This window comes from Delphinus delphis, chromosome 8, assembly GCF_949987515.2.
Source record: "Delphinus delphis chromosome 8, mDelDel1.2, whole genome shotgun sequence".
In the NCBI taxonomy this organism is placed as follows: Eukaryota; Metazoa; Chordata; class Mammalia; order Artiodactyla; family Delphinidae; genus Delphinus; species Delphinus delphis.
In genome coordinates, this window is record NC_082690.1 from 80,291,745 (window position 1) to 80,303,624 (window position 11,880).

At 44.2% G+C, this 11,880-nt stretch overlaps 1 protein-coding gene across 2 annotated transcripts in view; it reads right to left on the reverse strand.

Annotated features, from left to right (window-relative positions):
* LGR4 (leucine rich repeat containing G protein-coupled receptor 4) overlaps positions 1-9,877 on the reverse strand; it is a 97,323-nt gene extending 87,446 nt beyond the window's left edge. For both annotated transcript variants that reach the window (XM_060018629.2, XM_060018628.2), the window contains exon 1: positions 9,224-9,877. In XM_060018629.2, the coding sequence (XP_059874612.1) occupies positions 9,224-9,408 (185 nt within the window). In that variant the 5' untranslated portion in view covers positions 9,409-9,877. The remainder of the gene's footprint in view (positions 1-9,223) is intronic.
* Between the last annotated feature and the right edge of the window lie 2,003 nt (positions 9,878-11,880).

The following is an 11,880-nucleotide window of genomic DNA, read 5'->3' on the forward strand; positions in this document are numbered from 1 at the left end:
CTTACCAAGAATGTCATATAACTTTTGAGAAATATGAAAGATTTTAAAGAAAGGATTTTAGTTCTAAAGTTACTTCAAGGATAATAAGCTTTTCTTGATCCACAAAACACAAGCATTGGTCTCAAATGTAAAGAAAATACACAGGTATCCAATAACCAGTATAATATCATTTTCAAAGTACTTGAAACAAAAAGTTCTCCCATAATCTGCATATTGCTAGAAACAAGGTGATATGAAGAAACAAGAACTCAGCTAAATTGTCAAACCTGAGCTAATCTTATCCATCCCCAACATGGAAAGTGATGAGAAACCGTTGGGCACTCACTGGCATGAGGCTTCTTAAAGAGTTAAGCGTTGTCTCATGAAAATCCTCAGTGTTCCAAAGTCTGGAAGTAGAAAATTATTATCTAAAGATCACACTGACACTGTCTAAGGTCACGTGCCCGTTTGCTGTGAGGAGAAACAATGCGTTCCCCTATTAGGGGAGCGTCCTTCAACTTGACCAGCCATCTCAGGGAAGCAATGCCCAGTCAGAGACCAAGGCAAGAAAGCATGATTTCCTCCAAGCTCTCTGCTCTAGAGAAACTGTAACTCCCCACCACTAGGCTTTCTTGTTAGAAAGGGAGTAGCACCACCTGTAAGAAGGAATCTTGATAAAAACATATGCATTACTCTTTCTCCACCAGGATCTTTATGGTTTTCTGAATGAAAAGTCTACCAGATGAAGAGCCTTTTTTCCATTAGCACAAGGGCTCACTGTGAAGTCTCCAACAGGCTATAAACCTGATATACATTCAAAGAACCAGAGAAATAGAGTTTAGAATTTTAAATCTAAGTGACTTAAAGGGATAACACACATAGACAATTGCTTAGTCGCTCCCCAAAGAAATGAAAACATAATGTAATGGGTCCTTGCCACCACTCAAACAGGTCATGCTAAAGTTTCCTACATGTGACCCTTAAAGATAAAGTCAAGTGACCTCTTCTTGCAGATGGAAAAGACAATGTCCAAAGGGATTAAGTGATACCTTCAAGCGCACAGATTTAGGACCTCAGGGGTCTTGATTCCTTGGGCCACACTCTCAAAAATAAAACAACTTCTGAAGTCCTGTTCATAAAAATAGGTGCATAAAAAGAAGACTGGAGAGTAGATAGTGACATAAAAAGCTGGATTATGCGACCACGGACTCAAAATGACCTTGGAGAGAACAGAAGGCCAACAAGAAAAAATTTTCTTTCTTACAAAGTTAAGAAAACATTAAGATTTTAAGACAAACCCCACTAATCAAATGAGATGAACTAGCAGTAGCACAGAATGGATGAAAACTGGGATTATGATAAACTGCTAAGTATCAGTTAGTAAATCCATGTGTAATCTTTTAAAACATGATACTAAAATGTTAAATGCATTGAATACTCCTCTCTTAACTCTGATCAAATTGTATGAGAATTCTGTACGTGCTTGATGTGAGATAAGGAGAGCCTGAAGAGGACCCAAGGGGCAATGATCAGATTCGGAAAATGCAAAAGCTGGATTTAGCGCCTAAAACAGAGAAGCGTGTGAACAGTCTTCAAGAACATTAAGGAACCTAAAAGTTAATCAACAGTATTTGCCTTCTCTCCCCTCACCTCCATAGGAGTTGCTAGACTTCGGGATAGAGTTCTTATGGTGTCAGTAAGGTATTCAAGACAGAGAATAGTGCCGATTCTCTGGAGATTCTCAGGCAAAAAAAGAAGCACCCTGAGATGGCTTCCACACACGGGAAGGGTGACAACGTAGATCGCAGTGGTGGCAACCACAGGTCTCCTCTCTCCTGAGAAAATCTAGTCTGCCAAGCCCTTCTTGTATTATCCATACTAGTCGTATATTTTCTCTAAGGGCCTCTTAGCATGAAGCTTACCCTGTAGGGAAATGGGAAAAAGCAGAAGTTAAACAGCATCATAGCCCAGTCCCCAGAGTTTTAGAGAGAAGACTGCCAACTCGGAAGCATACCTCCTACCCTGCACTTCCCAACAAGAAAACGTGAATAAGAGTGAGATTTCTAACGGCCATCTATCTACCTCCCTAGGAAAACAGCTCTAATCAAGCTCTTCAGGGGAGCCTGGAGGTCACCACTTGCATTCAGTTATGCTGCGGCTTATACTGAGAGCTCCACATGGGCAGTCAGAGCCCGGGCGGAGTGGGCAAGTGGGATCCCAAGCAATCCTAGGTGCATTCCTCAGCCATGCTTCCCACAGAGCCAAGGGAAAGGCGCCATCTCCCTGCCAAAGTTAGGTCACTCTACTCGGGAGGGGAAATTCCCCCAGAGAAAACTTTCAAAATGTACAGGGAACAGGGAAAATCTAACTCATGATTTTTCTGGATACCACGCTCTGAAATCTGATTCAAAGAGCAATAATATTCTGTTGCCAGTGTGCACTGAGATTTTCATTCTTTTAATGGTCAATTTTATATGTAAAACTTTGTTTAAAAAAGGGGGGGGCTGCATTCTCCTAGTGTAAAAATAGAGGGGGGAAAAAACTAGCTCAAGGGGCTTACATAACTTTTTACTTATCTTGACTCGGAATACTTAAATACAAATGAAATATGAAGGATAAAGGGTCATTAGCTATCCCGTAATATATTAAATATGCTTTCCCCACACATGTTTTCTCACTAGCACAGACAACAGAACAGCCCGGGATCTAAACGTATACCCAGTTTTGGCCCAGCTGCCTCCCAAAATATCTATGGTTTACATTTCCTTACAAGGATATTCTTATATTCTTAATGGGCCAACGTGTTGCCACAGAGGCTTGGTTCAGTGTTTTTCCCATAAGATCTTTCATTACAGAAAAGCTAAGAGAACTACCAAAATATGTATTTTTTAAATGTTCATTTCTGAAGCCTACACTCTTAGATGGGCATTCCTGAACCCCAATCACTTGCATCTAAAATAAGAGATGCAAAATGCAAAATGACAATTCTTGCTGTAGACTTACTGCAGGGGCAGAGGGGGACCTGGCTGGCATGCTTTTTTGACTATTAAAATATGTAACAGTATCAAAACGTGCTTTAGAGACTAAAAACAACCACCCATTCAGAGTTTTAACTGCCTGTACATGACACAGAATATTTCTATATTTCTACAAATATATATATATTTGTATATTTCTATACAAAGTTTAATAACAAATATTTGTCTATGGGTGGGTGAATCCAGAGTATACTACTACATAATTACATCTTGCCATTTAAAGGGGGTATTTGAGTAGTAACTTGCTCAAGTCTTTAGAAAGTTGAGATGTTACTAAATGTATATGAACTATAAAATCATTTCTAAACTCAATTTTGTACTCACCCAATTTCAGACAATAGAGCCGATACCCAGCCTACAGTTTGTTCACCAAGTGTTGAGACACAAAAGAAATGTCTAGAAAGGCAGACAAATTAGTCATTGTGTAAGAGTACTGATTTGCTAAATGCCCTAGTTTTTTTTTCTTCACTGACAGAATTTAAAACTAAAGCATTTTATTATCCTCAACGAATCTTTCGAAAAATTACACTTCACTGAACAAAATTGGGGACAAAGTTATCCGTGTCCTTGTATATACAGGAAAACAAGCTTTGGGCATTGCCCAAAACTTGAAGGCTTCAGGAGGCAATTAAAGAGCAATCTAGATAATACATTTCTAAAGACAAAACCATGAACTCTCATTTAAAAATAATTAAAAGCAAAGCTGTCTGATCAAGTTACATTAGTTACGTTTCTCAGAGTTTAAGGCACATTGGGCAGGGTTTAACCTGTAACCCAGGTATACTGATAAATATTGTGCTTTTATGGAAACTTCTATCTTTTTTATAGAGAAAAAGTGGGAAACGGTCTTAGAAAAATTTCAATGAGTCACTAAAGGATTCTTACAACTTCACTTGCTTGATAGTCTACACAGATTCAGAGAGATTCAAAGCAATGAGAGCCATTAGTCACCAATATGCATTATTTCCTGACAAGAAAAATGGAAACAAAAGGATAAGCACAACCAAGGAGACCAAAAACCAAAATCCAAACTTGCAGGCTGTCAGTGCTTTCCGCCATTATAAAGATGACTAAAATAAGAATTTGAGAGATAACCTGACAGAGGCCAAGAAAACGCCCAAACTTGCCTGGATCCACCTACTAGTACAGAACTTTGATCTTCCCTAAGAGATTAAGTTGTCAAATGTTACCTTACGATTCACGTAAGAGCCAAGTGCCTGGACATTAAATGCTTGTGATACCATAACTGTCATTAGCATTTAGCTGGACTGAAAATCATAAAATATTAGTGGTTACCACAAGCCTTCAGGAGCCTCGAATGAGAATCACTGGTTTAAATCCTGGGTAGAGCTCAGACCACACCCAGCACATTGTTGCCTTCTGAGGCAGGTTCCCCATGCATACATTCCAGTAGAGGTGGACAACTGGGGAAGTTTCCTCGGTCAGGGAGGGATTTCAGGATTGAGACACCTACACTATACTTAACACAACACAGAGGATGGGACAAACGTATGGGGAAAAAAATCGAATTAAACAGAAAGAAAACTTTTGGCAATAAGACTTGTTTACTTCCTTGTTCTCAGGTGAAGAAGCCAAGGCCCTGAAGGGTTAAGTGTGTCACCACCTCAAGGTCACTCGTGTGATTTATTGACAGATCTGGAAACCAGCTCTCCATATTCCCAGCAGAATGCTCTTTCTTCTCTTGTTTAAAGAGAACCCAGCAGTTCACTAGTTTGTAAAATAAACGACCTGTACCTAAAGATGTTCATATATTGGCCTTGTTTAGAACAAAGTTCCCTGGTATATAACACAAATACTTCTCTAGAAAGACACACCGCAGAAAATAAGCTAACAGTGAAATTTACAGACAGTAACTTACAGACATCAAAATATCAAAACTCGACCATCAAAAAAGGTATAAACATTTAGCCACTGATTACTGACCTGCCAGGGAATACAACTGACACTGGAGGAAATAAGAAAATACTTTCAAATAATACTATTAAAAGAAAGGTGCTTGGAGTCGTGAAAAAAAGTATACCTTAGGGAAGAATCTGAGATGATGCTTCCCAAAGAAGAAAAAGCAACAGATTATTTTTTAAAATCCTTCAAAGCCCCTCAGGTAACCATCAGTTCTATATAGAAAGCTTGCTAACCTGCCCGTGTACAAGATACACACACCGTGAAGGCTGCAGAGATTATGACTAATTATATGGAAGTGAGGACGTTGAGTAACTTTTTGTACAGTATCCAAATTACTGAAACAGAGTGATTTTAGTTTCCAAGTGTGAAGCCATACCAACAGGAAACAAGCGGGGCTATTCTACCCCAGCAAAGCGCCTTAGCTAGTCATGCATTCTGTAACAAGTCTCCATGGCAAATTTCCTAACACACACTTCTAAACACAAAGAACTCCTCCTCCAAGTGAGTGGCAATAAATAGGCTTGTGCAACTTCAACTAGATGGATATTCAGATACTTCTGGGATCTTTTCACGAGAGTAGTCGATCACTATCGTCACCTTGCCATCCTAAAATTGTGTAAGAATTATAAATCATAGAATGTCTGGAAGCTACAAGCAGCCTTACATAGAATCTAGTGAATCCAATGACTTCATTTTCCAAATGAAGAAACTGTCACCAAAAAAACAAACAAAAAAAAAAGGTAGAATGACTCGCCCAAGGCCACACAATTACTCAGGGGCATGGTGAGGGCTCAGACCTACCACCCTCTCCACAAAGCTACAGAAACAGCCTTTATAATCCTAAAACTATGCACCAGACATAACCTAGCATGCGGAAATTTGTAACCCCCGTCTACAAGTCTCAAATTTTGTGACAGTAACACACAAACCAGAGGACACACGTTCACTATCCCCTCCCCACCACCACCATGACTTCACCCCTTTCTCTCTCAATCAAGAATCTTGGAATGCAGGTGATTAAGAGGGACCTTATTGGCTCTAATGGGGAATAAACTTGAACCCTTCTGATTAAAAATACACTTCAGAATTTTAATACTAGTCGGAGTACTTCCTTTAAAACACCTCAGGGTGAAATGTGACAAGCCAGTGCACTGTGACACAGGATCAGGAACTGCCGCTGCAAAATATAAATAAGCACTACAGGTGCAGCAAACTCTGTGAACACGGGAATCCCATCAACAACACTGAGGATTACATCTGACTCTGCCCCCAGACTCAGATAAAGCAGCTTTCAGCAGGAAATAGACACTGTTAGGCTGAACAAGTTTAAACGAGCCTAAAGGAGAAAAAGCAGGTATCCTCTCTCTGGGTTCTCAGATCTGGACAAAAAGCTAAATGCTGAGAATGCGGAGTTTGGCAATCCCGCGTGGGAATGAGGGCTGAATTCCAAGCCCCAATCCTGCCCCTCAGTGTGGCCTTAAGTCCTTATTTATTCACTGAAGCATTAAGTGCTTCGTTTGTACCGGACTCTGGACTCCAAGTTGAGTAAAATAAAATCCCTGCTCTGTCAACGAGGAGTCCCAATGTGGGATGTGTACACACCTGAGTGAGGTGAAGGTAAGACACCACTGAGGAATGACAAGAAAATAACTTCGATTAATAATTAGTCTCATCTTTTTGACTTCTATTTTTGTGATTATCATTTTATGTATAACTAAACAGGCCTTGGTGCCCATGCTCCAGAAATTAGACATCAGTGGATCAAAGTTTGGGAACCATGGATCTAGTTCCTTGGTGTGTACCTGTGTTCCACCAAATCTGTGATGGGACAGCAAATCAGAAGTACTAGCAAAGAGACCTTGGGTGATTCCAAGGTGTCTTATAAGATCAACTGGAGTGGGCAGATCACAACACCCGCCCCTCTTCAACATGGCTTTTGAGATCACTGGTTTCCCAAAATGCAAATACACGGCCCTTGAAAGGCCCTTTACAAGGGCTCGTCATTATAACATATATTTTTATTTATTTATTTATTTGCGGTACGCGGGCCTGTCACTGCTGTAGCCTCTCCTGTTGCGGAGCACAGGCTCCGGACGTGCAGGCTCAGCGGCCATGGCTCACGGGCCCAGCCGCTCCGTGGCATGCGGGATCTTCCCGGACCAGGGCACGAACCCGTGTCCCCTGCATCGGCAGGCGGACTCTCAACCACTGCGCCACCAGGGAAGCCCTATAACATATACTTTTAAGGGTGAAATGAAGAGTATTCAAGTGAAATAAGGAGTTATCAGGAGGTACAACTACTCTACAGGTCACGAAGGGAAAAAGAAAATATAACACATTTGCCCACCACCACAGCTCAGAAAGTGCTATGATGATGCTAGTTTAGACAATCTGATCTGGACTGGTGCCAATTATTTATCTGTTTCCCAAGCCACGAACACTCACTTATGTAAGGCTCAAGGTTGAGAATATAGCATTTCACTACCTTTGGTGAATTCTAAAGAAAGATGCCTGATGCTCTATAGCAAGGAGTGTGCTCTCATAAAAATAAAAATTTCTTTGTGGTTTTTAGGTACTAATGTAAAACAGCCCTCTTCCTTATAGGGCAAGTCTACACATTAAAACTCAAGGAATCTGCTAAACAAGGTCTTTTCAACTGGTCAAAATAGTAAAAGTATGCTTTTCTCTCTTGGACCTGAAAGAGGTTTCAGGGAAAGCCACCTCTCCTGAATGAATTCCCTAAAAGTATGAAGAGGTCTTGGGGAAAAAAAACAGCCCCTTCCCCTCTACCCAGTCTTCCTTCCCTTACTTCTCCCCACTCCCACACAAACTTTCCCACGTAGGGTACCTTTGTGGGCAAATTGCTTGTCACTGCAAAGTTAACTTTTTTTTACTGAAAAGTTAAATTTCACCATATTGAAGGAAAATGACTTCAAATGTGTAACTAAAACCTGAGACAAGGGGAAAAAAAAAAGAGAAGGGGGCTGGCGGCCAAAGAATGAGACAGGTTCCAAGTGGCCACAAGACTCAAAAAAACCCCACTGGCAGAGGGCAAGTAGAACACCTCCCACCAGCCACCTGGAAACAGCACCGCTCTGGCCTGCACAGAAAGGATCTCTTCACGGGGTCTGTTATTCCTTTCACACTGTCTATTTCTAAGAGATCCCTCTCAGCAGCTGTAAGGTAAAAGGAAATTCCCTTTACCCAAGGCCTCTCAGAATCCCTTCCTCTCTCAAACAGTTCTTTCACTGCCCTTGATTTAATCTGGCCGCACAGCACAGCAAGGCAGGACAGGAGCATACACCAAACCCTGCACGCAGTTACCCTATTCTTTCTCTACTGGTGCCATCTGCCAACACCACAGCCAACACCTATTTCAGAGTCTTCGTTTCTAAAGCGAATGTCTAAAACTCTCCGTCCCCGTTTGTGGAGGGGGGTTTTGGAAGTCAGAACCATCTGAGTGACTTTCCCAACCTCAGGCAGCTCAAAAGAAAAGTTCTACTGGTTAAGGAACAGCAGAAAACTGCTCCCTTTTGGGACAGGCAGAGCTTATGCTCTGGAACTTTCATTTTCCTCCAATATCCTGTACTTCAGGTCAGCATTCCTTCTTTAAAAGGCCTTGCTGGGTAAAAGTATTTCACCCAGAGAAACCTGCAATTTCCCCCCCTCCCTTCTCCGTTGTTTTCGCCCGGTTTCCCTGCGAGCTCCAGAACCCCAGGCGTTTGCTGGTGAGTCCGGAGTGGAACTGGACTGAGGTGCCAGGTCGCTCCCACCCCTGCCCCCCGCCCCGAACAGGGCCAAATGGGAAGGCCATTCGCCCCGACTGCGGTACAGGTGTTTTCTTCTCCCCACATGCTGGAACCCAGGAGGCTCCAGGTGCTTCCCCACGAAAATTGCCTCGGTCTCAGACTCAGGCCAAGTTCTAGCCGCCCTCACCCCTGCCGCCTGCAAAACTCTTGCCAGCTGAGCAGGGGCTCGCGGGAGAAGAGAAAGTCGCGTGAAAAGGCTGCCTGGGGCAAGTGTTTCCAGATTCCTCCTTCCTCCTCGGCCCCACACGCACTTGGGAGTTGGGGGAGGGTGGTGGTGATCGTGCCCGAAAAGTCTGGGTAAAAGAGCTACACGGGTCTCGGACCCGGACTGGCAAAGCTTGTGAAGCTCGCGGCGCTGGAGCGGGGCAAGGAGGTGACGGCGCCCCCCTCCTCGGGACACTGGGGATGGAGTGGGATCTGCCACTGGCTCCGCCCCCCGGAACCCCCTCCGGCGCCCCCTCCGCCCGCACTCACAGCGCTTGGGTGAAGGCGCTGAGCCCCTCGGGCACGGCCGTCAGCCCCTTCCCGGAGCAGTCCACCCGACGGTCGCCGTCGCAGCTGCAGGGCGCCGCGCAGAGAGGCGGCGCCGCGCCGCTGGGCTCGGCCGAGCCGCGCAGCCCCAGGGCGAGGAAGCAGAGCAGCCCCAGCGGGCCCGGCATTGCTGCGGCCGCCTCCAGCGCCGGCCTCTCCCGCGGCGCCGCGCCTTCGGCGCGCCTCTGGCGCCCTCCGACGCCCCCCGCCGCCCTGGGCGGCAGGCCTGCGGGCTGGGCCGGGGGCTCTCCTCTCTCTGCAGTCGCGGGGGCTCGGCCCCTTCAACAGTCCGCGGCAGCAGCAGCGCAGGGACGCGGCGCTCCGGAGTTTCGCCCTACCCGCTGCTCCATGGAAGCGCAGAGGCAGCCCCGTTCCTCCAGCGGCTCAGGCCAGCCGGCCGGGCCGGGCGCAGCTGCAGGGGCCGCTCTCTGCCATCGCACCCGCCTCCCGGTTCCCGGCCTCCCGCCGCAGCCGCTCTTCAAGGTTGCGGAGCGCAGCCTTCAGCCATGCCGGCCCCTCGCCACAGCCCCCCGCCCGGCTCTCGCACAAACACCCGGGCTCTTTCTCGCTCTCTCGCAGCCGCAGCTCAATCTCCTCCCGTCCTTTTCCCTTCTAGGGTTGCATGCTCGGGTTCCCAAGCCCCCAGTCGCTGGGTTATGCAAATCACTTAGGTACATGCAAAACTAACCCGTCTCCTGGAGCGCCATTGGCCGGGGGAGGTCTCGAGCTCATTACTATGCAAAGAGAGGAGCCGCCATTGGCCGAGAGTGGGACCAGAGGGGCGTGGTAATCGGGCGTGAGTGACAAGGTGGTGGTGATGGTGGTGGTTCGCGGCAAAAATCCCTGCCTTGGCTCGATTTGCGTGGCAGGTTGTGGATCGAAGGTGGAAGCATCCGAAGACTTAGAATCTGGGTTTTCCCTCCCCCACTCGTCGTCTTCTCTCTGCAGAAATTGGATCTCCTAAATTGGATGACCTGAAAAGTAGAACTTGCCTCCAGCATTCAGTTAAGTTTCAAATGACTCTCCACTGTTCCAAATGGCGAGGACTTTGGGAGCTGTGCAAATGGAAGAAAGATTTTGAAGAGGAGAGAAAAGGTTTCTCTTAATCTGACATAAATATTTGAGTTTTAGCTATATACTAAATTAAAACTGTGTACCCCCCATCCCCCAAGCGCCTCTCACTTCAACTGACATCTTTATATCTACCTTGATATGCACTTGATAGCTAAGTCTTAGCAATTAGCCATCCACCATACAGAGTTTTGGTGACCGCAACTCAGATCGCTTTCTCATCTACTTTAAAATCCTAGAACACAGGAATCTTGTTAGGGTCAAAGGAGGTGATGTTTCTGAACACTGGGCAATTTCTCCAGACAGCTTTTGCTGTCATTTGAGTTCTAGGTAACTACCCTTGAGAAGCCAGCAGCAACTTTAGTGTTAGGTAATTATCAGCATTCCTTCCTCTTCTGGACTTTTGTGGCTTAATAGACCCCACGTTATTGTTATCATTGTTTGTACCAAATACTGCTTTATGGGCACCTCCTTTCTTGCTTTCCACTGTGCCTTTGGGTTATTTTACTCTATTTTGAAGACATTGCCACGAATACTTTAAATTAAGGCAGGCTGGGTTAAAAATGTCACTGTCATCAAGTTGATTACTCATGTCATGTAAGTAAAATTAAAGAAAATGGAAATAAGTTGATGCAGACCCAAGGAGTTTAAAATGAAAATTTTCCATCATATTTACATTCAGGAGTTTATTTTAAAAATAATGCCCAGTTGGGCACATGACTAACATACAATAAATTTATCCACACGCTTGAGAGTCAAATAAATACAGATATGCCTTGACTTTAAGTTTTAGGAATGACCTGTTTGCTCTAATTGTAGGTTCGAAAGAGAAATTAAAGGTAGGTGGACAACCCTACCTTTTATAGATAAGAAATCTGAAGCTTGCAGATGCTGTGCTCTGCCCAAGATCATCACAGAACAGCTCCTGGGCTCCTGGTTCCTTGTATGTTGCCCTTGGAGGCTTCCCTAAATTGGTTTCCATTGTCTAAATCGTTTCCATTATTTTCTAGCAACTCTCATGAGCAAGTGAAGAGCAAATTGTTAATTTCATTTCTTTATTTGATTCCTTTAATGTCTCTCTTTCGTAACAACACTGGAAGATGACAGAATTTCTCTTGCCAAGGTATCACTATCTTCTGCTGTTTTTTTTATAACAATTATATATTATACTGATTGACTTTAATTTGTCCAAATAATTCATTTCCTTTCTTTTAAAGTAGTGGTTTTTAAACTTTAGTTAGCATAAGAATCACATGCAAAGCTTGATTAAAACTGCAAAGTGTCTTAAAAGCCTTAGAGCCTCGAAATCAGCATTTTGATACATGTCAAGTGAAAGTGAGACACGTGGTCCTTGAACCACACTTCGAGAACTTTATTCTTTGCTTCCAAGGAATAAGATCTTAGGGCTGGCAACTTAGATGAAAGGAGAGATTTGGATTGTGGAAAAAGGAGAGATGTAGATTTTATTGCAGAATAAATTCCTATTATCTAGGAGATGAAGAAGGTAAGAAAGGAGGATTCAAATTGGC